The sequence below is a fragment of the Anser cygnoides genome, chromosome 8, assembly GCF_040182565.1.
Source record: "Anser cygnoides isolate HZ-2024a breed goose chromosome 8, Taihu_goose_T2T_genome, whole genome shotgun sequence".
NCBI lineage: Eukaryota > Metazoa > Chordata > Aves > Anseriformes > Anatidae > Anser > Anser cygnoides.
In genome coordinates this window covers 4,111,702-4,139,007 of record NC_089880.1, presented here as the reverse complement: position 1 = coordinate 4,139,007, position 27,306 = coordinate 4,111,702, and the positions used below count along the sequence as shown (strand labels likewise).

At 35.5% G+C, this 27,306-nt stretch overlaps 1 protein-coding gene across 3 annotated transcripts in view; it reads right to left on the bottom strand.

Moving 5' to 3' along the window:
* Window positions 1-7,938: 7,938 nt before the first annotated feature.
* The window catches only part of AGL (amylo-alpha-1, 6-glucosidase, 4-alpha-glucanotransferase), a 36,051-nt gene continuing 16,683 nt past the window's right edge, over window positions 7,939-27,306 (bottom strand). For all 3 annotated transcript variants that reach the window (XM_067001900.1, XM_067001901.1, XM_048067147.2), the window contains 19 exons: window positions 26,986-27,138; window positions 26,755-26,905; window positions 25,532-25,656; window positions 25,311-25,423; window positions 25,051-25,185; window positions 24,400-24,530; window positions 23,677-23,813; window positions 21,762-21,895; window positions 20,356-20,531; window positions 18,415-18,517; window positions 16,945-17,170; window positions 16,362-16,473; window positions 15,875-16,010; window positions 14,135-14,247; window positions 13,189-13,400; window positions 12,489-12,586; window positions 11,839-11,926; window positions 11,617-11,750; window positions 7,939-10,688 (listed from right to left, as the gene is read on the bottom strand). In XM_067001900.1, coding sequence (XP_066858001.1) covers window positions 10,571-10,688; window positions 11,617-11,750; window positions 11,839-11,926; window positions 12,489-12,586; window positions 13,189-13,400; window positions 14,135-14,247; window positions 15,875-16,010; window positions 16,362-16,473; window positions 16,945-17,170; window positions 18,415-18,517; window positions 20,356-20,531; window positions 21,762-21,895; window positions 23,677-23,813; window positions 24,400-24,530; window positions 25,051-25,185; window positions 25,311-25,423; window positions 25,532-25,656; window positions 26,755-26,905; window positions 26,986-27,138 — 2,595 coding nt within the window. In that variant the 3' untranslated portion in view covers window positions 7,939-10,570. The remainder of the gene's footprint in view (window positions 10,689-11,616; window positions 11,751-11,838; window positions 11,927-12,488; window positions 12,587-13,188; window positions 13,401-14,134; window positions 14,248-15,874; window positions 16,011-16,361; window positions 16,474-16,944; window positions 17,171-18,414; window positions 18,518-20,355; window positions 20,532-21,761; window positions 21,896-23,676; window positions 23,814-24,399; window positions 24,531-25,050; window positions 25,186-25,310; window positions 25,424-25,531; window positions 25,657-26,754; window positions 26,906-26,985; window positions 27,139-27,306) is intronic.

Below are 27,306 nucleotides of genomic sequence, written 5' to 3'. Positions count from 1 at the left end.
GAATTAAAACTGTGTGGACTAGAAACTAATTCTTGACTTCCTGTTTTCAAACTTTTGAGTTCTGCTGAAGTTGGCAGTCTATGAGAATATTACCTATTACCTCCTTAATATTCCTTTTTCTTTTTCTTTTCTTTCTTTTTTTTTTTTTTTTTTTTTAATTTTTTTTCCCTATTAATTGTACCACCAGCAATGGAAGCAGCAATATTTAGAGTTCCCATCCAGGAGCAGCAGCAAGGCTGATGGTTCTTTGCTTAGAATATGCCTATTTGGCCAAGTAGAAGCTTAGTTAGCAGCATGCTTGTTATTGGCAGAAAAGGATTATTGACTATCTGTGAAGGACAGTGAAAACGACGGAGCTGTAGAACCATATCAAAGCTACCCCAGAAGTGTTTGAACCAGCTAGCACTGTTGCCATCCACTTCTAGATGTCCTTGGGATACAAAAAGTTCATAGGGTGCAGCAGTCATAATTTTCTGAGCAAGGCAATTTAGGCCACAGAGACACCTCCATACTGTGCAAACATCTCTTTAGTTAATTCAGGTGAACCCTAAATTCTTAGCACTAGAAATAGACTATTGTGAATGGTGCGTACTAGTTACTGTCACAGATGTTTGGTATTTCTAAGCATTCTCACATCTGAATTTGATGCCAAATTTATAACGTAATACAGCATTTAGTAAAGCATTAAAACTAAAATAACAATTACAGTGTTGTGTTTGACTTCTACTGCTTTCCTCCATGTTTGAAAACACGCATACATCAAACATGGTGAAAGAGTATATTTATTAGCAGTACATTGAGTATATAATCATAACAAATAAAATAACGAATGCTGAGAATTAACTTTATGGGACAAAAGTTACAATTATAGTAATTATTATTATGAATCACTTTTGTACATGACATTAAGAGACATTCAAATGTGAAGTTCAAGCACATAAAACTTTAGGACTTGATGTAGCATTTATGTTTCCAGTGAGTTCAATGATTTGAGTGAAATTCACAGTAGTATTTTAGCTGTACTGAAGAAGGGTGAAGTACAAAGAAAATGAGTCCTCTTTAAAATACCACAATGAACTAGCTAAAAAGCTAGAAATAGGGCTGCCAAAAGAACACAGAATGTTGACCACATTCAAGTGGAAAACGTTTTTTCAGCTTTTACAGGAGCTCCTTTCCCCTGAGATTACATTGTGAAAGAAGTCTCTAGTTTTCAAAAGTGAAAAACAGGTGACAACTGAAGTAAGTTTGGAAATGCATCTATGATTACAATTAGTTCCTCCAGCCAGTCTTCTCTCTTCTCTTCTGTGATCCAAAATTCCTGGTCAGACTACAGTTCCATTTTGATATATCACCAGAACCCTATGACTGTGATGTCTGCGAGGACATACCGTGCAGTCAGGGAGACAAAAATATAATTCTCACCAGGCATTTGTGAGTATTTCCAAACCAAACTACATTTCCACCACTACCATCATCTCTATCTTCACAGATTTGGAATTACAGTCCACAGACAGCTGTATCCAAAGGGACTCTTCCATTCGTACATCTATTAAAATCATGGTAACAGAATGCAGAGTACCTTTGTTATATAGCCCTAGCCCAGTCACTAACTCTATAAAACCTTAATGCTCTTTTGTTCTACATTTTACTGACTTTTTCTTGAGTACCATACATGTGTTACTTTACTCCAGGCTGAATGGTGTACTTTCTGTTGAACAAAATAATATTTGTATTTGCTTACAGTATAAGTAAAACTAGAAAAAAAAAATTTCTACCCATATTAAAAAATTAACCTAAATTTTAAAACCATTGAAAAAAGTTCCTTTGTTCAGGTCTCCCATAAGATGTAACCAAAGCCCCCACCTTCTGCATTCACCTGCCTTTCAGAATTAATCTCTATAAAAGATAAAAGCGATTACTTCAAAGCAACATTCATAGAGGTAATTTAAGCAACCTCAACTCAATAATTTCAGTGAGATTATATAGGACTCCAGAGTCAGAAATGGATACAGATGAAGAGTTAAATATTAAAAGATAATTTACTTGCCAAATCTTTCTGATGAAAACTTTTATAGCACGAAAACTATTACAAGCAGATTTCTTGTTAATCTAACAGAAACTCTGGTAAACATTTTCTTTTATGAATGAATGTTATTTCATGAATGTGACAAGCTAAAATGTTACTATACAGTTAAACACAAATAACGCTTAAGATAAAATGCCCGTTCCTATTTCCTCCCCTTGAAACACTCTGGAGCTAAGCAAACACCCTCCTTGCCCCTCTTTGCTGTCCTGATAGACGTCCTTCTCCCTTTCCCTCATATCCCACCCTTAAACCATCAGCGCATCTGTGACCATCCAGACAGATTCACCGAGTGCCAAGCAGAAGGCTGCTCTTCAGTGAAGCAATCTGGAGTCCAAACTGAGGGACTGAGGCATGGGCTGAAACACTGAGCTTCCACCTTCCAAGAGACTTCAACAAACCCCTTTCACTTCCAAACAGCAATTCTGCATCTCTCCCTCTCAACAAATATTTAAGTGGTTTGTAATTTAAACTCTGGCACCAAAAATAGAACACGCACACACCCCTCAATTAAATAGGGCCTTTTATGTTAAATGAGAGCAGGGAGAAGGACAGGAAGGAAGATGAAGCAGAGCTCTGGAATCACGCTCCTAACAATCACTTTCAGGTTAGAGCAGTTGATTCATCACTGACACAAAATACATATCAAAATTTGAGAGAAAGGTTTAGTTACTAAAAAAAGCTCCTGAAAGCTCCCATCTCAGCTGCTAAACTAAAGCATTTATTTATTTATTTACTAATATTGTAACTTTTAAACTTCTCTAGTCAATCTTCCAGCACAGACAGAAGAAAACTTCCTAAAAACAAAAGGACAAATCCACCAAACCTTTCAGAATTTTAATGGATTTTTTTTCTGCAGAAGTCAGCTTTGAAACCAGGACAGAAATAAACAGATGGACACCTGTCTACTCCTACTAACACTTATACCTCGTTACCAACTGTCTTACAGAGAATGTTTGCTCCTGTTTGATAAATCCACAGCACAAAATCTTCTGGGAATACAGCAGAATTTAAAGTCTGCCCTGCTAGGCTCCCCAAACGTCTGACCCTTTATTTCACAGGAGGTAAAAAAAACCCTACGTACACCTAACTTAAAGAGCCTACCATGACTATATATCCAAGTACAGCACAGGCACCTACCCTGGAGCAAACAATAGTGCATAGTCTTAATGCTTCTCTTTCCTATTTCAGCTGCTGTTTGTAAAGGTGTCTAAACCACCTAAAGCCAAAATCACGCAAAAGGAAATCTGCAATAACTCAAGAGGTGGAAGTTAAATTACCCTGTATTTACTCTGATGCAGCTGATAACAGCATCTGATGCTTAAATTTAACTCAATTTGACTGGAGGTCTTGGAAGAGTGCTGGGGAACCAAACTGTAGCCAGTGCATTAACACGGCCCTCAGAGGCCTGGGGAGAACAGTCCTAGAAATACACCGCCATTACAAGGAAACAAGTACACTTTTTAAATAGCTCTCACTGTAGGTCTGATTATAGGCCTTACAAATTACAAAATTATCTAGGAAATGTGGTGTTCCCATCCATCTTCAGCAATTCATTTATTTTTTCCCACAATATGCTGACAATGGCTGGGACTTCTTGGTACATAATGACAACAGAAGACCTCTGTTTGTTTCCATAACTTTACTTTTATGGTGAAATCAGTGGAAACATAAAGGGATTTGACATATTTTTAAGTTTACTGCAAGTGAATCATTTTCAATCACAGTTTCACCATTTTTGGCCCCACTGCTTGCAATTGATTGTCCTAGAAAAATACTGCATGCAAGCTGAATGCCTTTAAAAAATACATATAACAAAATACGTAAGTTAGAATAACCACAGTTATTGTGAAAGATTGCCCAGGTATACTTTCATTTTCTGTATTCAGTTTATTTATACATAAACAAAACAAAAGGAGACAGACATGAATGTAAGCGATTGCAGAATCATTAAGTGGACCACAGTGGAAACAATGAAATGCATAATGTATACCTGGTTTCATATCCTAACATGTCCCATTCTTTAGAAGGTAAACAGATTGCCAAAATTTATAATAAAAGGAAAACTGTTTCCAACCTTCTCAATACTGAAATCTGCTCATGAGCTTCAATTACCACTTTAAAACATCAAACTGTCACAGATATGGTCCTTTCACTTTCCCCCATATGGAAATGTATTACCGAAACATTTTCCAAGGATCAAGAAAAAAAAAAAAAAAAAAGAAAAGATCTTGACCTGTGGGAAAAGGAACAGAGATTCCAGCCATCAAAATACCGAAAAGCACCTGTGGCTGTACCGAAATACAGAGACTTTCTCAGGAAGATGTGGAGAACTGAATTACCCTGAGAGCAATAGAAAGTGGCAAACTGGCGCCGCCCTCTGCTACCAAGACGGAATTACTCATTTTTCAGATACGATAAAAATGTAATTCTTACCCAATCTATCATACCCAATTTTCCATATTTATCTGCAGTCAGCCCACAGTCCCAGACTCTAGGTTATCATACTTCCAAGTAAGATTTTTTCTAATATGTCCCCCATGATGTTTAAGTAAATCATCCATAAGCATCCACAAAAACTGAATATCAACTTCTTCAAAATTACACTCCAAACTCTCCTCAGGAAGAAATCCTCTCCTACAAAGTCTTGACAACAGTTAAGCTACTAATGCCCTCTGATCACTGCTCTTGCTAAGACAATGTTATCTCTTTAGTTTGGTACACTGCAGGGTATCATGGAAGAAGCCGTGAACCACCCCCCATTTAGAACCAAGTTTTATTGTGTGTTATTAGAGCAGATAGCCCTCTCCAGATGTGGGCTGTATGCTGGGCTCTTACAGACAATGCACATATGAACAAAATATGAAAAAAGATTTAAAAACAGCTCCTCGGTGTACCCTGCAAAAGAACAGATTATTCATTTTGTAGAAATCTATTCTGACTGTATTCCATGAAAATAAACATGCTATTTGGAAAGCCATAGGATGTTTTTATATAAACATATCTTTTTCAAAGAAGCCTGTACATGCAAATGGCCAAGGAGGTTTCAATAGAGCTAGAAGATACTATAAATTGTAGTAAGTAAACCTGTTTGGAAAACAGAGCTTCTGTCTCATGAAGAATTTCCAAAATTGTTTGACATCAGCACATCACATCACATCAGCTGAAACATTAGGCTTGTTTAGCCTCTCCACCAAAGCTTTCCCAAAATACACTCCTAAAGCTCTACTTCTGGTCATGGCTCTGCTTACAGTCTGTGATGAAATTCTGAACAACTGCTTCAGAAATCCAGGTTGAAAAGCACAAGGTTAAACCTTTAACTGAATACCATGAGTACAGCCTAGGCCTTGGCCTGGCTCCTTGCAGACAGACGATCTATAATAAAATCACATTACTGACTGAACAAATTTTTGCAATGCCATGTATCAGTCTTTCTTAATTTAACTATGGTTTGCCTACAAAAAGAACTACTACAATATTTACATTTCTTGTTTGAGAGAAAACAACTAAATGCAGACATTAGAATCTGGCTCTGACATCAACCCCTAACATACTAACAAGTTGAGTTCCATCAACCACTAACAACTAACAAGTTGTTTCACGTGCTGGGTCTGGCTGGGAGAGCTAACTTTCTCCTTAGCAGTCCATGTGGTGCTGGGTTTTGGATTTGTGTCCCAAACGGTGTTGATAACACACCCCTGTTTGGCTGTCACTACACAGTACCCGTGCAGCATGGAGGTCTTATCTTTCTTCCCTGTTCTGCCTGCCCAGTGAGTCAGCTCGGCGTGGGCTAGAAGTCTGTAAGGGACAAAGACAGGATACCTGACCTGGACTGACCAAATAAATATTCTATAGCACATAATGTTACGTTCAGCAATAAAAAAAATGGGGCTGAAGGGCTCTGTTTTCCAAGGGGACCGGTGCATGGGGACTGGCTGGTCTGCTTGTGGGAGACTGCACCTTGCTCACAGCTGCAAGTGGCTGCTCATGCCCTGAAATCAACGTTCCCTTTTCCTAATTCAAATAGACGTTTCTCCACTTGGGCAGCCACACCTTTATACAAAATTCAGAACTAAGAAGCTTCAGACTTATTTTAATAAGCACCTTCTGTGAGGTACAAAATAGAAAGGCAAGTCTTAACAGACTGCGAGCAACTCTGAGGGTCAAGCTCTCACTTACTGCTACATGAAAATGACAGGCATAGAAGCTTCAGCGTTTGCACAACAAACTAAATATTCACAGGCAATCTCATTTTTCTTTTTACAGTTTACAAGTGGAATAAAAAAACCAGAAAGCTTACGGGCAAGCACGGCAAGTTTCACCAGGTTTCCTGACTGACCGCCGCTCGCTGAAAAGGAGCCAAACGTGACGGCTGCGAGGAGCGGCGACCCCCGGGCCTCAGCTCCGCAGGGGGATGGGGGCTGAGCGGACACACACAGGGCACTGCCCCCGCTTCTGCCTCAGAAGAAGCGGCGCTGCCCGGTGGCGGCTCCTGCTCCCCTCACGACCGCGGACGGCTCCTGCCTGCGGGGCGGCCCTCCGCCATCCCTGAGCCATCCCTGAGCCGGCCCTCGCCTTTCCCGCCGCCGGGCGCCAAGGTGACGGGGCCGGGCCGCCGCCTGCGCCCCAGCCGGCTGACACCTGGGTTAGCCGTCTCCCTGTGGTGCCCACAAATACCTCGGCAGCTCGGGCGCATCCAAAGTTCCCCCAATAACGCCGTGCTATGTGTAGTCTGGAATCTCCCGGGGGAAACCTGTCCGGGTACCACTAGCACCCACTGCTCCTCAGCATCACCGCTTGAGGTGCGATGAGGACTCAGAGGGGGCAGCTCTGAGGGTACCTGCTCCTCCCTACCTTGGCAGATCATTTCAACCTTGCCTTAACGCCTTTTCAATTTGACACAAAAATATCGTACAATAGAATAACAGAAATGGTTTTCTTAAAGTGCTTGAATTAGAACCACTGATTAAAAAAACAATCCTAAGTTTATTAAATATGTGATGAAATAGGGTAATCTTAAGACAGTTCTGACATTCTATCACAAAATTCCCTGTACTATGAGACTTTTTTTTTTTTTTTTTTTTTACAAAGCAGTGCAGGAAAATGAAATCCGTTCACTAGCGATCAAAATTTTGCACAGGAAGCTAACTAATAACTGGGCAGCACTTAGCTGTAAATCACTCTACATTAGAACTGTTCTCTTGGGGAATTTGCAGTACTGTGACTTAAATTTATCTAATTTCATAGCAGGAGGGACACCTGGAGCTCATCTAGTCCACTCCCTGCTCAAAACTAGCTGAGACAGCTGACAACTGTAAGGAGCTGGGTGCAGAGCTCAAGGTGTGCCCCCCCCCCCCCCTTTTTTCCTCTTTTTTTAAAGTTTGATTGATTATTTTTAGTGATACTCTTTACTGATCTTTGACCTGAGGAGCTCATGATCTGCTCTCTCCTGTAAGCAAAACTGGAAAAACAAAAAAAAAAAAAGGCAACCATCAGCATCTCTAATGTTCAGCTTTTTTTCCAAACAGCTACATGAAAAGATTAATTTGGCTGAAATAGGGAATTTTATTTTGTGCAATTCAGAAATGAAGAACTACATTTTCTAAACTCAATTGTTTCTGTGCTAGACGTGTAAAATTCAATTTTGCTGCAATCTTTCCATTTCACATTACAACATGCAGTGCAAGAATGATACATTATTTTACTTGAATGCCCAAGTTAATCATTTCTGAATAAATCAAGTACTATCAACTGCACAAGAGTACTGGTAACAGTTAACATTTTTTCAATTGGGAAGAAAAAAAAAAATCTCAGTACCCCACATCAAAAAAACATCAACTGGAACATAGTGGAGCCACAGTTGTTACCAAGTTCTTTAATTTATTTCCAAAACAAATTTTATTTATAGTTTTGCCTTACTGGACACTTGAGTGTATAATATAAATGGTACTAATGAATAAAAATACAATTCGAGATCAGTCAACATTTCAAAAAGTACAGTTGGCTATTTTTAAGAGATTATCACTTCAGTATAGAGTTTATCTAGACTAACACCAGCTCATATAATCTTAGATTTAACATTGCTTTCTTCCCTCTTCATTTTTAAACTGTCCAGTTTGATGAAATGTTGAGTAGGTTTGTTAAAAAAGAAAAAAAAAAAAAAAGCTTAGTCATAGCCTAACATCTTACTTTTCTTGGTACATAAACCAATACTACACATTTTTTCCTATATAAAACATTTATCTGTCACTAAAGTTATACTTAACTAATCAGTGCAAAAGCATCATCATAAACAAGCATAAACTCCATCATATGTATTTGTGTACAGAGGTGATTTTATCTTTTAAAATACTGCTATTAAATTAGAAAAATAAACTAGCAGTGACAATCACACTGTCAGCAGTGCAGTTTGCAAAACAGTGAAAAGTTACCTGTAATAATGTAGGAATAATTTGATGAATAATTTCTGCCATCTTCCCCCTATACAAAGAGTGTTATTGCCTATGTCTATAATTTGACATCTTTTGGAAATCTTTTCCTGTCACAACTCTTAAGATCCACTTCCAATTTCAAAGTATTTTCACCAAATAAGAACAATTTGTTCTGCTATATTGTTCCTGCTTTCCATAGGAGCTATAACATATGCTGAAATAATAAACAAGAAATAATTATCTAGGAAAACAGTAAATGCTAGTGACACAGTAGGACATAAACCTCAATATCATTACCAAGAAATTTGGAAATTCACTATTTTTTTTAATGTGCAAGAGGCATATAAATATTTTTCATAATCTGTTGCTGACATTTCAGTAAAATTTTTGATCAAATGACACCTCTCATACATTATGTCGAGAAAGTAAATCACCTAAACCACATATTGCAGCAGTTCAAAACTTGAGGTACAATATACTCCATCCTTAATTGGAACTTTTAAGTACTGAACACTTTAGCAAGGGAGTTGATCTACATAAGATTATTAACCTTTCAAATAAATAGTGCAAGTATAGCCACTTCTTACAATTTATCTGTCTTCTATTCACTTGCCCTTAAATACATCTGTAATATCTCCCTGAAAAAGTCAGCACAGTTGCACTACACTTCAGACTTTAAGAAAAGGGTAAGAAAACTTTAAAATACTGGTACAATAAAATATTGACCTATGTGTTGCTAGTGTGTTATAATTTCATCATGCATATATTTCATTTTCAGTATATTGTTTGACATTAAGAAATGCACCGTCGGTTTTGCTTTTCCCCCTTGTGATGCAGGAAGCTGTCAGCATCACCTTCTACCTATTTATTCTACCTGTTTTACCACTAAGATGGAAAACCCACGTGAATAGAGAGCTGGGAATTACAACTGCACTTCTGCCAAACACCTTCAGTTTGGGAACACTAAACAGAGGTCAGTAAGGGCATACAGGTATCTATATATTAAAGAACATCTGTATTTTGCATTTTGTTCACTGGATGCTGTTCCCAAAGAACTACACATAGAGGTAGCCTGCTTATTCCTACTGGTGTAATTTCAAAAGTTTTCAAAACCCCATTTTCACCAGTGGTAGGTTAATTTCTTTTCCTACTGATATTGTTTCCATTTGCTTTGACAAAGCCAGGATTTTACTAAGAATAAAGGCCTGAAGTGACCATGTATTTTCTATAACCAAAGATACAGGGGCTCCCTTAACATATAGGCAGTCCATTTTATGCATATGCATGTTTCTTATGAATTTCTCATAGTGAAAAAAATCACATTTAAATGAATAAATAAGTTTGCTGCAAGACTCACAGTATTTAAATAAATTTATAAATGGATTAGCTTGGGATATTGTCTCATCATTGCTCAAGAATTAACTCTAAAGAGTAGTTAAATGTTTTTGAAAATATTAAATGTAACTTCAAAGGTTTACATGTTTTGTAAACTTATTTCTGTGTTTACTTAATGGAGTGTTCAATTGAACACATACAGCTCCCCCTCCCAATACAGTTCAAGACAAAGTACTCTGCTTTTATTAGCGTATGTTGCTGTATGTTAGTCTACTACTCTTTAAGCATGCATTTGCAAATAACCATTTATTCTTAAAGAGACAAATGAAAAAAAAAACAAAAAAACAAACAAAAAACATGAGAGCTGTTCTTCATATGTTTAGCTCAGTAAAGAACATATGATTTTGACTTGAGATGTCTAAATTTCAAAGCTACCTAAAATAAATTTGTGCATATTCTTAAAAATGCTCCTTACTAAAAGTTTCTACATTACATGTGCACTGCAACTTTATTTTATTTTCTTGGCCTGCTTTTCAAAAGAAAAACAAGCCCCACACAGTTATTCAGCATAGGATCTGCTCTCTTTCAGCATTTTTGAAAGTCAGGATGCAGTTAAAGTGATTGTGCAGAGCAGGACGTTTCTGTTGCAGTATAAGCCAAGTGTTCATTTATGCCCAATAATGAGAAGACCCAGAAGTTTCACCACATCAATCAAAAGCTTTCACAAATCATAAAGGATTTCAAGGATAACACCAATTGACCAGGCCTGAGTTTCACAGCTGAAAGGGCAATATTGTCCATTTTCATTGGTCAGTTCTGGAAGCCCTTTCCAGGATGATCTGATAAAGGAAAAACAAAGAGCATTCTTGTTAGATTATACATTGAAATTAAAAGAATATTTCATTATAAAACTTTGAGGAGATTATCTCAGTATGAAACTAAAAACCATGACTAAAGGCCTCTTTTCCTATAGTCACAATATGTTATTTAATAACTAAGATTGGATTCAATTATTTTATCTGCAACTGGAAATTGTACTTTTTTGGGGGATGCCTCTCCTTCAAAGTAGATTCTCTTTTACTAATAATACCTGAACTTATAGTACCGGAATAATTCTCCTGTTTCCCATTCAGGCAGTTTTGCAACTTGAAAAAAGTAAGTGAACTTTGAGATAACTGGATGCTATTTGAGGGCCATAAAGTGAGTTCCTTTGTCTTAGAATACAATAAATTGTCTTAAAATTCTGAAACAGTCAGCCTAATTTTTTCACTTATAACATGTACAAATCGTAACAATATATTGCATAAACTTATCTGCCACATTTTTATTCTGTCACTACTAGCCCTGTAATTATTTTGTTTTGCAGGCTGTTTATAAATACTTTGGTTGTTTTTTTAAAAAACCAAATACACTCACTATTTTTTGCTGAAATTCGTTTTTTGTACAAAATTAGATTCCTAGTTTTTACACAAAATTTATTTTCCCCAGTCTTTACATAGGTAAGTAATTAGTAATTCTAAAAATCTATAAACAGCACGAGATCTCAGCTGTCCTTGAAACCTGACTCGAGATCTGCAATAGAATCTGCACTGAACTTTGTATGTAGAAAACAGGTGTTATTTATATTATAGACTTGAGACATTATAGATGTGATTTATATCATAGACTTCTATATCATATGATAATATTATATACTTTTATATGCAATTGGATAGTGGATACCACTAGTTACTGTATATTTTGAACCTATGTTAGCTGCTGTATTACCTTTCAAGGTGAACGTAGTGGCGAGAAAGCACATTCTTTATCATAACTACAGTTTTTGCATATATCTGTGGACCAATTAGCTTTGAGAAGTACAATTTGGCACGAAGAAAATATCCAATTGGCCACAGCCATTCCTAAGAAAAGGAAGATAAGAGAGGATTATAGCTGTCATTTTGAAAAATTGTCAGCACTTATTCTGAAGTGGAATAAACTGGCTCTTACAGGTCCTTGGTGATAATTAAAACCTCTGGCTACATTATAGTTGTCATTGTCAAGAGCATTATCATATACTCCACAGTACACCATATCACTGCAAGAAAAAAAAAAAAGAAATTATGTAAACAAAGCATTAACTAAAATAAGGCATAAATTAGAATGCAGAAATGAACAAAAAATTTGTCATAGCATTTACATTTGATGGTGGTTAGGTCAGGCAAGTCTCCATCAGGTTCTGCTTTTACATGACAATGGAATTCCAAATACTGTTTAAACTAGTGGGAAAACAGTTAAAATCTTGGAATGACTTATATTCATAATTTTGCCCTTATGTTTTTATTCAAACTGCAATGCATACACCGTATGCTTACACTGTATCCTACATAAGTAAACATTACAATGCAACTTTGATCTCTTATGATAGCGTATTTGACTTGCCTGCTATGTGGCATCCAAAACCACCTGCCACTTGTCTACATAAATAAAAGCAACTGCATGGACTTTTAGAACAGTAAAATACTTGCTCCTGAAGCATTTATTGCAGCCTTATTTTACAGGTATACGTGAGGATTTTAACAAAGGAAACATTACACCCATCCATTAAATAATCCATACTGGCATGTTTTAACACTTATTCTTATCTCTACTATACTTACTCTGGGTCTAAAGTTTTCATGCCTAATGGACCAAGTAGTTTTTCCTCTGCTATCTGCAGAGCTTTCCAAGCTCTCTCAGGTGTGAACAATTCAGGCGCCTAGTAAAATAACAATTTACTCAGTAAACTCTGCACATGTACACACACAGGACTATGTATATGAATGTAGAAGACCACAAAAGCCCTAGCTATCATATTACTGAATTAAAATACAGCTACTCTTACGGAACCTAGAAGTCAGAGTAAGCAAGATGACAAAAGCTATTTCACTGCTTTGGGCTTTATTTATTTTAAATACACTTGGAAAAGACTATTACTGAAGTTCTTTACAATGAAAATAAACAACCCCATGCTTTTCAGCTAATTTGAGGGGACTCCCCCCTCCTCATCCTAACCTAAAAAACAAACAAAAACCCACAAACACTTTGAAGACAGTGAACACTGCAAATTTATCCCCCAGTGATAAATTTGGACAGCCATTTCATATAGCTAAGTTCTGTAAAGGATATACTTTTAGTGGATATTTTAAGACAGATCAATATTAAAAGCAAGGAAAATAAAGCAAGCTTTGAAACTTTATCCTAAGCAATACATATTCCTGATATAACACCATGCAGACAGACCTTATAAGGCAAGTTAAATTCAATAATAAATAAAATAGTTTTAAGCAAAAATTCTTCCCCCTCATATACCTCACTTACCACAACCATTGCTATTGTAAAATTTGGTCTGAGTTGGTAATCACACCATGGACTTGAAGCTCCATAGCTGTCTTTATAAATTCCACGTTTGTGAACAAGATTTGGATGTTTTTCATTTGGATCTGCTGGATTCTCAGAGACAAAGAAGAGCCTTTCAAAGTGTGCTTGAATTTTTCTATCCCATTCATCATATGTGATAGTTTCCTCCTTTCCTGAAAGATATTACACGTGGATTTTATTTTCTGAAAACCGCCACAGTGGTAACAACAGAAGTGTGCTTATGCCTAGTTCTTTTTATTACAGTATTACTTATGATATTCCTACCACAAAGGTCATTGAAGCATTGCAAAAAGGGTATTATTTAGAAGTTGAATTATACTGCAGATCACCAACACCTGCACAACTTTTTACAAGACAAATTTTCTCATTTGCTGTAATTAGCTAAGAGTAAACAGTATGAGATACTATGATCTATGGTAACTAACTAATTGAATAAGTCTAAAATTTTTAATCAACGTTTTTCAGCGTGTTAACATGCCATCTCTTGCATCTAAAGATACTTAGGTAAGTTGCCAATATTTACAACACAGGATAAAAACAGATGTATCTTGTGTCATGTAATGAATGATGTGTTTCATTGTGATAAATGGATATCAGTGATATAATTATGAGAAATTGGATTTAGGCTCCAAAGTTCCTTTGAAATCCACTCCCTATTATACAGAATAAAGTATTTGACAGGTTGACCAGAGAACTTTGATTGTAATAAACTTTTGCAGTAACTAAAGATTTTACCTAAACTAGATTCTTTCCCAAGTTTTTCCATTTTTCCTCCTAAACCTTCTTGAATAGTTTTGATATTCATCCCTGATGTTACACTGCCACCAGCTCATTTCAGTTATATTTATATTCCAATCATAAAATTATGAGATATGTGTGTCTTTACCATGTCTTTTTATGGTGACTCCATGGAATGGAAACTCATTTTTCCTAGATAAATCCAGCAGCCAGCGAACAGTCGACTTGCACAAGCCAACAATTTCCACAGCAGAGCCATCTCTAAAATAATAATGGTAAATAAGTCCAAAAATTACTTTAAGAAGGTCATTAAGGATACAGATTGTTTTCAGTTACTTATTGAACTTTAAGGACAGATTATTCAGATACCTAAGTTTTCCTATTTTGTGTTGCAGCCCACATCATACCTGATTTTTTTTTTAAAGTTAATATTTTGCCTCAAAACTGTGTGCCATGGCTATCAAATATTGCCACATACATTCTCATCGTCTTCTCCAGACATTTTCCAGTATACAAGAATATTATTTCCAACATACGTGTTTTTTAAATTACTTTTTCCTCACTGTTATTAAGAAGGCCAAGAATCTGAAAACTTAAACTGACTTTTTTTAGTAAATAGTCACCAGTCATTCATAGCAACATCACTCAATTTCATAACTCTGCTATTAGCTTTGAATACAAATTTAGTGAAGAAAGTAAAAAGTGAAAAACAAAACAAACAAAACACAATTCAGGAAGACAAACAAGATGTCCAATGCTATCATCCAAATGGAAAAATAAAAAATCATTTAAATGCAACACCACTTATTACAGCCACAGTCTGTACATGATCTGAATGCTGAAAATTGGTCTGTGAAAATTAACAAAGTAGATCCTTGCATGGAAGACATGAATTAATCAAATGAAACAGAACACAAATCCTAGGTGATACTGGAAAGTTGAAAAGAAATTAGCTTGCCAAAAGCTTCTGTGATTCTGTGATTTATTAGTAAACAAAGGCATGCATTAGAGATATACTGATAGTTGCTAAGATTGCCATAAGAGCTTATGCTTTTTCTACAATACTGTCACTCCACAGAACTGTTTCCTTGAGGAAACCTGACATATTATCTCCTTTATGAAATAAGACAATTATATTTTACTGTTTGTAATCTAAGATGAAAATTTACAATCGCACAAGAAAAACTCAAACAAACAACAACCAACCAAAAACTGGGAGACTCCTGCACAGGACACTTAGCCTGTCATTGTATCTCATTTTCTGGCCTGCTTTAAATCAGACTGGCTAGGTTTGTAATTTGTTGCAGAAGCATACCACACTGCCACAGTATTTCTCCTTATCTTATATAGAACTTTGCCTTCAGCATCAAGCATGAAAATCAAATGGTTTATTTCACTAAAGAATACCCTAGTGCTGTAGGTTTGCAAGAAAAGAGCTAATTTTAAAAATGTTTTATTTTTACTTTAAGCTTAGATGTTGCAAATATTTTCGAATTCTAAATAAGAAATACTTATTGATAATGGTGTGATTTTAATATCTTTTATAATAAAAAGTTATTCATAATCAGTCTAAATAACATTTTTTCCAGTAATCTAGTATTGCAAGTATCCAATTTTTCCTGTTATGTTTTACTACTTGAATTTAAAACTTTCGCTCCTGGCATGGACCGAAGTCCATGAAGATGAGGTCTTCCCCTGCTAAAAAGAAACCTCTTTTCTCTAAATGAGCACAAATTAAAAACACAATTAGTACTTTAGCAGTCAAACAGAAGTTAGAAACATATAGAACACTGAGAGCACCTCTCAGATGTGTTAACAGAAGGCATAATTCTGGAGAAGAATTTCAGCTGAAAAAAAATCAGCCCCCCACAAAGGTTAGATTTTGTACCTCGGAGTAGCAGGAATTCCTCTGTTGCGAGCTCTGTCACTCTCCCCCATTTTATCCATCCAGGTGCCACAATTGAAACGGTTCCCTCCGAAGACAAAGCCAGTTTCATGGTCAACACCCGCTGTTACATTAAAACCTGCCAAGCAAGAATATCATGTACGAAGTCTGTATGTTAACCAGCACAAAACCCCAAATGCGTGCTGAGCCCAAACATCCTAAATAAATGAAAAACCTCCACACAAGAGATCTGAAGTGGGTTTCTGAAGGCAGCTATACTTTTTGAGTGAACTTTCAAAGACAAATTGCACCACAACATATGAACAGTTGCTGAAAGTAAACAAGCACTCTTAAAACATTAAATTTATCTTAAGTAATACAGTTTTAATAGCATTAAACACTGTTTGAAAAAATAAACTTAATAAATTGAGGAAAAGAATGTAATCTTCATCTTTTGAATTGCATAGCAAGTATGTTATATTTTTGTTACCTTCATCTCTCATGTTTTGATCTATCTGTGGACCGGCATTCCTTTCTCGGAAATTTATGCCTTCCATATGTCGTTGCATTGCTTCCTGTATTACTTCATAAAGTGGCTGATCCTAGATTGATTGCATGTTTGGGTGATAAGATAAAGGCAAAATAAAAAAGTACTAGAAAGGCTCTATCTACTATGCCAATAGTAGCAATTCTTAGCCTCTAGTTTATTAGAATTCGAAAGAAAAGCATCTAGCATTTTCAATAGCGTCTTTATCAATGGGACATATTTTATATTTTTTTTTAGTATTATACAATTATTAATATAAACATTTTTTCAAGACTGAAAGCAAAGACAAATTTAGAAGTAAAGCTGATGGATTTTTTCTTTCTTCATCCCCAGTTCCACCCCACACTTTTCTAATCAAGTAATGCAGATGTAATAAGAAGTGCCTGAAATATGTAGTTCTTGCACTGTAATCATCTTTCACCATAGAAAAACAAATAGTGCCTGGTTCCTGTAGACAGAAAAATTGCATCCTGTCATTAAAAACTATAGCTGTGTTCAAGACTTGTAAATCAGAAGTCATCTTTACCACACTGCCTGCAGGTTGAGGAGAAGAGTCATCTCTTGGGTACATCCTAGAAACAGGACATCTGAGAATGTCTAATCCATTTGGAACAATTTTACAGTAGTCCTGGATACACTGAAGCCACCACCATACAGCATCACGACAGTTGTATCTGGCATGTGTCCCCTGGCCGAGCAGGTTGGGAATGAGACCATGTCTTAAAGTCCCACCAAATGCTAAAATTATGTTTCTAGAACAAATAAAACAGTCTTGATTAAGTTAGTTTCAGGCAATTATTTAGCCAAATATTAATTACAAAATGTATAGGTTTATCTAAATAGCAAAGTAAGTCAAAGAGAAAAATAGGATCTTAAATACAGATTTGTAGTTTCCAACAGCAAGATTGTGGCATGACTTCACTTAAATTCTGCACTAGCACAAAAACTTCTTTTACAATAAAAATTCATCTATTATTCTACAAATACCTCAATATGAATAAATTTACATACGTTTGTTTTTATGAAACATACAACATTGCTAATACAGTAAAGGCAATTTCATTTTTCATACGTTGTGATATTGACCCTAAACCCAAATCCCACTGAGGTCAGAGGAAAGGTTTTTACTGATGTTTCTTGTATCCTTTCTGATGGGGGTGGACGGGGAGGGAGGGCAGGAGCAGATGACGATTTTCTGTTAAAATACAGAGAGGTGCCAGCAACTGAGATGTTGAGAATTTTCATTTGAGAACCTTTGCACATACCTTGCAGAAAACATGGACTCCAACTCGTTTTAAAAGGGAATATAAACATACTAGTAGACCGCAGATATTACTGTATGAGTAAGGTAGCAAGTTAGCTGGCCAAATATACAAATGCATAAAAAAATGCTAATTTAAACAAACTAACTTTTATGTTCGTGTCTTGTGGAAAGCTACACCAGCTCAGTAAGTCTGGCTTATATCTGACTCATTTATCAGACTAAACATTAGCATATCATAGACAGATATCAGATTGTAACAATCCACAGTTAGCTGATTTCTAGTATTAATAGAGTAATATTAGCAGTCACCAAAAAATCATGATAGACCTTCATACCTTTCTGATCAAAACAGAAATCCCTTGCTACTTCAAGTTCTTAAATAAATAATTTTCAAATTATTGCTCAGTAACAATGACAGAAGTATACTTAAAATAATCACTTTGTTTAAGGACAAGCAGTAGTGTTACATGGGCTAAAACTCCCTTATCTATACAGAACTGGAATATCCTATCAATGTTAAGAAAACAAAAGCGATATAAGGAGTATTTTTCATTCCATGTAAAAAGAACTCACAAATCCATCTAGGACCGTTAAAGTTTTATATTGTACCTCAACTATTTCTAACAGGTTGCATGTTCTTCCAGGTTTTAAGAGCAAGAGCATGCCTTTTTCCTAACTATCTGAAAAACTACTTCAAGCAATACTAAGAACTAAGAATCAGTCAACTCTTACCTTGCTTCTAGATAACGCCCTGTAACTAACATTAGACCTCTCAGTGCAATAAAGGTATCCCTTCCCCAAGAGCGAAAAATTCCTGAAGAAAAGTGAGGTAAACCTAAAAAGAAATGTCATTGATGAATTCATTTATTGATATGGCAGAAATCTCCAAGCACAAATGTATGTACAAACTAAACAGAAGTAAAAACATATTTGCATGCTTAATTATCTTTTTTTTCCTGAAATAAAAACTCATTTTAGAACAATTAACTTCTCGAATTTCTAAATCATGCAACAGACTACGCGTGTCAGTAACAGTCATGTTTTTCACTTTTAATTTTTTTTTGATTAAGGCACTTTGTAATGTAACCACATCACCCTTTAATAATAGTAAAAAAAAAAACTCATAACTCCTACCGCTCTCCCTCCCTCCTCCCCCCCCCCCAAAAAAAACACAACACAGAAAGAAAAGGAACAAACAAAAAGCCAGAAGTATGACAATATATATAATGCTTTGCTTGCAAGAGTTTATGTATGAAAGCCATGCTATCTCGGTATCATAAAAGGAATGACTGGAGAGCTATGAATTTCTTCAGCCTTATAATACTCTTAGCCACTATAAAAGGAATCCCACTCCTCTTTTCTAGCAGCTTACAGAGCTACATCTTACTGCAGACATTATGACACGCAATTTTATGCTTTAACAGCAAGACTCATTCTTAATAATTACAACAGTAAAATCCATTCTTGTCTTTTCTTCTATTTATTATCTTTCCAGTCTAACGAACAAAAAATTCCGTAATAAAGGCTCAAAACAATAGTCTGTTGTGCATGCTTGCTTGAACTAAATTGTAGCTTCTATTACTTACTTAGTCAAAGCATTTGCTAATGCTCAGATATGACGCCCATACCTCTCTAATTTTATAGAATATGGCAATAAGCAACTTGAGAATGACAATCTATTCAAGAGTTAAAAATTTCACAGACTCAACTATGTGAAGGGAATATTTAAAATGAAGCCCTTTCGTATAATTAATCTTTATGACTAAATTAAGGGAACAGTGCTTGTCTGTGCTTCTAGGCAACACTAAAACAGGCAAATGGAATGTTACAAGAAACCAGAAACTAAAAGCAGTAAAATTCCATGAGAGAAGGACAGACAGCAGAAAAAAGGGAAGAAAAAAAAAAAAAAAAGACAGACAGACAGAGGCCATAGAACCTGTAGATGCTAAAGGTTTCTATAGTTTCAAAAAAAGGAATGGACCAACTTAGGGAAAAATAAATCCATTCTAAGTCACTAAACACAGAAGATAATACTTTCGATGTAGGAAAGTGCCAAGTTCAAAGATTGCCAGATGCTGGCAGAACATTTGGAGGAATAAATACTGTTTGCTGACTGTGTTTATGTTCTTTCCTAAGCAGCTATTGTTGCCCCTTTCAGGGACATGTCCAGACCAGAGGTTCTTCTGGTCCACTAATGGTTCTTACATTTTTCTGAAAACTTGTAAACAATAAATACACACTTAGACTCCATTACAATTCACTTCTAAAATTCACATTTAAAAACAAACTAAAACCTATTATGGGAAGTATATATTTATCTTATTTCTTTTGGAAAGAAATAGAATATACTTGTAGATCTCCATGCAGGGTAAAATTGGATATAGTTAAAAATGTCTCTAAATAAAATATTTACAAGCTTTTTTTCCAAGAGCAAAACCAAAATGGTTGTTCCCAAAAGCACTGCTAGATGAAACTGCCATATTTTTAAACAGTCAAACCTTTATCTTAAACAGAAGTTAAAACACAGTGGAGAAGTGAACAAAAAAGCTACCTACATTTTACACATGGATGCTGACATTTAGATCCCAAGCATAGTGGAGAAAACTTTAATAGTTTTTCAAAGCAATTTAACTGTTTTGTGAGTTGTTTTTTTTTAATGTTGTCTTCACTTACCAGCTGCCAAAGAAACACAACACTGTTCTTTCTCATTTGTAATCTCATTCAGTCTATAGGGAACATCATGTAAGGAAGGAGACAGATCGGGCAAACATGAGTATTTTCCTATCCCACACATCTGGACTGAGCCCAAGGAAAGGTGTTTAACAAATGTTGATCCGTTCTGCACAAAGCTGTAATTCAACATAATTAAAAAAAAAAAAAAAAAAAATTACCCCTTTGCATTCAGCAATAGCAGTCTATGAAGTGTACCATTTTTCATTTACAGAAAAGTATTATGCATAATAAACAGGATGGACTAACAGAATGAGTTATTCTGAGTATTATGCATTAATTTTGCACATAAGCTTTATTTTGTATATCACTCTTTCTTGCAAAATAGGTGCCCAAAATTAGCCTTACATTTTTAATGTATTAATGCCAATGGGAATGTTTATGCTTTGCATACTTTTAGGGAAGATGGCAAAATAGTGAAATTGGTTTACTTTATTTGATGCCTACACACAGATCCAAGACCTCAGAAGTATAAGAAAGCAAAAATATTTTATCATTTTTTTCTTTAAATAAAAGCTTGTAAAACCTAGTCATCATTTTTAAAGACACATTTGTATATATATAAATTTATATATATATTCATGTAAAAATAAATCATTAAATCATTTAGCACATTGTCTAAAAATAATGAAACTTGAATTCTTGACTAGTTCATCTCCAAGTATTCATAAAATATACTATGTTCCACATGCTATCACATCCATACCAAATTCTATGCCCATTTTAACATCTTTATTTTTACAAAATAATGGTGATTTGGAATACTTATAGCTAGAATAAAGCCTCTATTAAATCAACCTTCTTTCCCTTTCCAAGAAATGACATTGAAGTTCAAACAATTTCCAGAAGTAAGCAAAGTACTTAGATATGAAGGATAATTAAAGGTCTTATAAAAAGGTCTTATAAAAGAAACTGTCCTGATTTCAGCTAGGATAGAGTTAATTTTCCTCCTAGTGGCTGGTACTGCGCTGTGTTTTTTATTTAGGTTGAACAAAGCATCAACAACAAGTACAATCTGGTATTTTCTTTTTCCTCCGAACTTTAAGGAAGCATTGCAGTTTCACTACGATCGTAGCAAGAAAGTTTCTGAAGCATTGCAGGGAAATTCTGGCCTAATGTTTCATCCCCTACACGATGCCAGCAGTAGTTATAAATTCAAATCCAGGACAGACATCTGAACTCTCAAACTTCCAAGCCACTGCTATTAGAAGATTGATTTTCACTACCAATTTCACCATTTTCCATTGGATAGCACAAATATGAAAATATTCTAATGACGTTCTCCAACAGATAAAACATAAAAGGTGCAATTTATAGATAACTCTACATATCTGACATGCCAAGCATACCTAGACATCTGATGCCATCCCACATCCAGAAGCGTTGTGTATGCACCCACTAATATGGCATCAAAGTAACATGGGATAAGGTAACGTGGAATTTTCTTTAAATAGGTAAACATGGCCTTCAACCATTTACCAACCTATTAAAATATAATATTATTAGAAGCTGATAACACTTGATAACAATGGGATTCAAAACCAGTGCTTTTAAGATCCATCTAGTTAAAATATTTATCACAGATTTTGAACAGATTATATTATATACCCAAATTATGCTTGTCCATCACACAGATGATGTTATTGCCAGTTACTAGTATCACCACTACCACGCAACCATTCATATTCAAGCAGCATTCCGTGCTAGATATTTGTAGCAGAATTGCTGTATCCCCCTGCTCCAAAACTTCAGCCAAACTCTAAGAATGGTAGGGAAAAATGTTATATTGTTCAATGACAAATGGGCAAGACCAGCAACTACGGAACAAAATTATTTCTTGCAAATAGTACATTTTCACAATTAAGTTTTTAAAACTAAGAAGCAAAGGGAAGATGCAACTCAGAAGCTGTCACTATGACCCGAGTGTGGGAAGGAGGTTTCTCATTGATTAAAAAAAGACAAGACTGAAGAGATGAAGCTTGAGACAAGGGAGTGAAAAATTATTGAAGACTGAATAATGTGTGGCCACTAGTGCAAATGGCTGCTGATCTGGGTCTGTGACTTAAGATTCTTGAGCTCCACCATCTTCATTTCATGGCAAAGTAGCTGACACCTGAAAGTATTTATTTTCTTTCCTTCCCGTATTGTTAAAGTAGAACATGACAAACTACTATAAAGTCACTGCCACTAAAGATTGAAAACCTGCAGAAGAAGACTGTATAGATGGTGAAGTACATGTCATTGTATTACATATAACGCTATACTTTTAACCTAGAAATTAGAGGGAAAATTACCTATGTAAACACTGAAATTGTAAAATTTAGTTTCACGTGACTTTGATATAGCTATTGCTACTTCATATTTTCTGCAGAACAGAAAGAAACACTGCAAATTAAGAACTCAAAAAAAAAAAATATGCAGACAAAATAAGCAACAATCTTGAAAGAGCACCGAGACTGGCTACTATCAGACTAACTTGCTTTCATCAAGCTCCCATGACTGAAGTCAGAGCCATCATTTACTTCAGTACAACATTCAACAGCTTTATCCTTTCTTCTGCTTTATATCAGTACACTTGGCTTCAGGACCAAAGCAAAGTAAGAATGTTACACTCTTTCTTATTAAATTCATCCCCTTGGTTACCCAAATCATGTCTTTCTCTTGTGAAATGAATAAAGCAATTGCCTTGTAGGAAAGTGAAGGACTGAGTTATAAGACAGGTAACTTGAATCTTCATAAATCATTGAATGGTTTGGGTTAGAAGGGACCTTAAGGATCATCTAGTTCCAACCCCCCACCATGAGGGGTTCCAACTCCCCTTCCACTGAACCAGGTCGCTCAAAGCCCCATCCAGTCTGTCTTTAAACACTGCCAGGGATGGGGCAAATCCCATTTTCTCAGCGCCTGGCTGTGCAATCTTACTGTAACTGTATCACAATCATGTATGCCTCAGTGGTATTTAGGCCCTCTTTTAAAAGTAGTCACTTAAAAAGATGGTTACTTCATTTTCATTTGAGTGAAATGTAGTAAACAGAAGGAACCCTTCAGGCCCTAAATATTTTCCATCTCCCTTTTGCAACCTACTCTTAAATTGGATTGAGAAGAGGGAAGAAAAACATATTAATGGTTTAATCTTCTAGAAGAAATTGCCTCAACACTAAATACTTTAGATACAGACAGAACTTAAAAACATTGTAATAATTGAAAAAGAAGCAAAGCAGTCATTTGAAATCCCCAAGTCACCAAATATATATTTTCACTCACTTCTGAACAGGCTCCAGCACGTGAAATCAGACGATTGCTGACATAATCAATCATCCAATCTCCAGATCTTAAATTATCACAAAACGGGTGGCCCAAATCATTCTTTGGTCTAATGTCTGCCATTACTGACATTAACCCTGAAGATACAAACCCAATTCAGTATTAAAGGACACATGATTACCCAGAGGAAAAGCTACAGTGCAACAGATATATTAACTGGCTTTAACTATAATACTTTTCTTCACCTGCAGTGTGTTAGGATACAACTCGCAGCTTCCTTAGAGTACATCCCAGACAGTCACAAAACCCACTGCGGAATAAGTAGCATGATGGAATTCATATGTCTGATAAATTAATGATGCTCCCCAGTTACCTGGTAATGCATATGGTTTAATAAATATTACTTCTCTCATTAACTTCACATTATACGCGTTTTCCTTTTTTTTTTTTTTTTTTAAATGACAGAGCACTGGTGTTAAAACATATATTGAAATTAATTATGCAACCCCCACAGTATTAGAAAAAGACGTTCTTGTTTAATTATGTTGTGATGATTTGATTTCCTGGGGTATAACACCGATTAGCATGGTCAAGCAGAAACAACATACTGTTTTTTATCCAAGCAGTAGCACTAGCCATTAAACAGTACTAAGGTATGATCTAGATTGAGCTGCTCTATTTTGCCCTTTCCATGACAGAAAAATGTAATGCTGAAACTATTACCTTGGAGGCCTGCATACTTCAGTGGTGACCAGTTTGGTATATTATAACAACCTCCACCATCTTCTTGTTCTTCTGCCTCACACCTATACAGCACTTGATTTAGATCAGCCAAACTTAGTTTAGAGGCAATTCTGAAATAAAGATGAAAAAATACAAACCCGAAAACAACATTTGCATGGAAATACAGAGAGGATTTTACAAACAATTCTAGTTGCAGACTTGCATTAAAACAATTAAATACATAAAACTCCCTCACCACTTAACCTAGAAAATTAAGAGTCTGAATTTTCATATGTTCTGAGTAGTGCTGCTCAGATGTTTCTGAGTCTATTTAGAAATACCATATTAAGAGATTAAGCACAAACCCTGTAACAATCATACCCCAACGCTGACAAGCACTCCATGTTAGGAAGTCTACTTTAAGCAGCAGTTACACTGAACATGAACAAAAGAGCCTGGGAACCTTTTAAGTATTAACCCTGTTTAGTCTTATACATATAAAAAGAGTATCTCAGAATTTTTATAACAATCTGACGATCCAAATCTGTCTATAGAAACAACAACAACAACAAATCCTTCTTTTAAATGTACAGATCTTTGCTCTTACTGTGTCTTTCTCAGTTCTACTTCAGAAACCTAAAGAATACTTACGAAGAAAACAGTGTTTTTAATATGGGTGCTGAATGATCATCGGGAAGACTTCCAGATTTAAAATGAGGACTGAACTGGATCAGATGACTACGGAGTACACCAACAGCTTCTTGTGCCTTTGGATCAAGACTAACTCTGAAATACGAATGCATAATTTGTAGGAATGTAGCACTTAAAATAACTCTTCCTAAGTCTCAAAACAAAGAATCCTATCATTCTATTTTAACTAACACAGCTATTTGGCAATTATCATAACGTACCTGAATACTATTACACTTCCTGGTGTTAAATTTTCAAATTCTATTTCTTGAACAAATTCATTTGGCCCTTTTATGGCAGTTCCAGCTTGCTTTATAATTTTACTGTCTTTAATCTTAGAAGAGAAAACATATTTGCAACTGAAATTCAATGTATTTTCTAATATAAAACATCACAAATGACAAAATATTACATCAGAACATGGGTGAATAAGGCTAATTACCTGAATGTGCTCTCTGAGTTCCACTGTGAAGTTAGGCAATCCATTTATAAAACGTTCATCTTTTTTGTAAGGATTAGTATTTCTCTCAATAGTTCTAGCCTCAAGTACTACTTCTTCAATTTTCCCTAAGAAAAGTTAAATTATGTTGTAGCTGTTAATAGAGATTCTTTTGCAAACGTGAAGCAAATCCTAAAACTAAAGAAATAACAATGTAAAATGCAACTCAGTTGTACAACTGAAGAATAACAAGGTGACAAAACATGTGGGTAAGTGCTATAAACATTCCATAAGCATTCATTACACATTCATCATCTGGGTTGTATTTAAAACTGCAATTTTGTTATTTTATAATAAATTAACCATGAAATCAATCACCAGTTAGAGCCTGCTTTTTACTGATCAGCTCTAGCTAGTTTGTTTCGAGTTAGTTTCCTTCTTATCTTTTAGGAGACTTTGTATTAGACTAGTTTCTAAACTGCAGATACAAATAGTGTATTTTCAGAGTGTAAAAACTTATATTAATATTCAAATAATTTCCTCTGTTCTCTAAATAATCTAAACTAAGGTGTACAAGTCCTGTGGACACTTGTGCATGGTCTTCACATACAAATGTGACTGACTTAAACACAGACACACATACAGACCTGGATAACACAAAAAGCCAGTATGGAAAGCTGCTCTTCAGAAATATGGCAGAGGTAAGATGTATTCTTTGCTGCTATTAAGCTGCAAATACCTTGTATATTTAATCAATTATCACCTATGTTTATATTAGCTTTTGCAGTCCAATGTTGTTTCTTATTGAAATGTATTTTAAACCCACAAAAAATAGTTGTAAATAAGAAAGGTAAATAGCAGTGACATCCACAAAGATGATGAGATTTTTTTTTTAAATCAGTAACACTTTACAAATAGCAATTTCCTCCCCTTACCCTGTAAAACTAATCACCTTCCTCTGTTAACTAGTTCTTACCATTTCACAAACACATGTACATGGCAAACTTACAGCAGAAAGTGTACTCAATAAGAATGCCTTTGAAAACCTTAAGCAAGTTTCTTACTGTGTAACCACTTTTGGGGCATACATGTTAGTACATACATAAGAAATGTTACATACTGAAAATTCTCATATTGATTTCACACACTCAAGGTTGGAAAATATGGAATTGGAATGACTTGATTTTTATGTACACCTGTCATCCCTTGAAAAGAGATCTGATTACCTGGGATACACATTTCAGGTACTTCTTTACTGTAGAAAGAAGTCTTCGGATCCCTGAAAGCAGTTCTACTTACAGCCACAACAGACTGGTGTGTGTTAGGGCAGTGTCTTGTCACTGCCACTATATCTTCATCAACTTGATCTACATACACCTAGAAAAGGTTTACCATTACAACTGTGCTCACTCAGACTATAAACATAGAAAAATCACAATGTTACCCTCATATCTTGCCTGTTTAAAGCCTTTAGCCCCCAGCTCCTGATGCAGCCTGTTTATGGCCAGCCTTCCTGCTAGAATTCCTGTTTGGAAATTAACTTCACCAGAAGTCAGGTGTGCTGCTGGATTCCATGTTGCATAAAATCTCTCTTCAGATACTACAGATATCTGTAAAGATATTAAGATTTTAGCAAATATCAGCCACTCTGAAAAAAGAACTGGAGGTTCCAACTATGTAATGAAATTGGATGATCTTAAGTAATGCTAGCTAGTAAACTGCTTGGTAACCAAAAAACAAAACAAAAAAAACACCAAACCCACCATCAAATACAACAC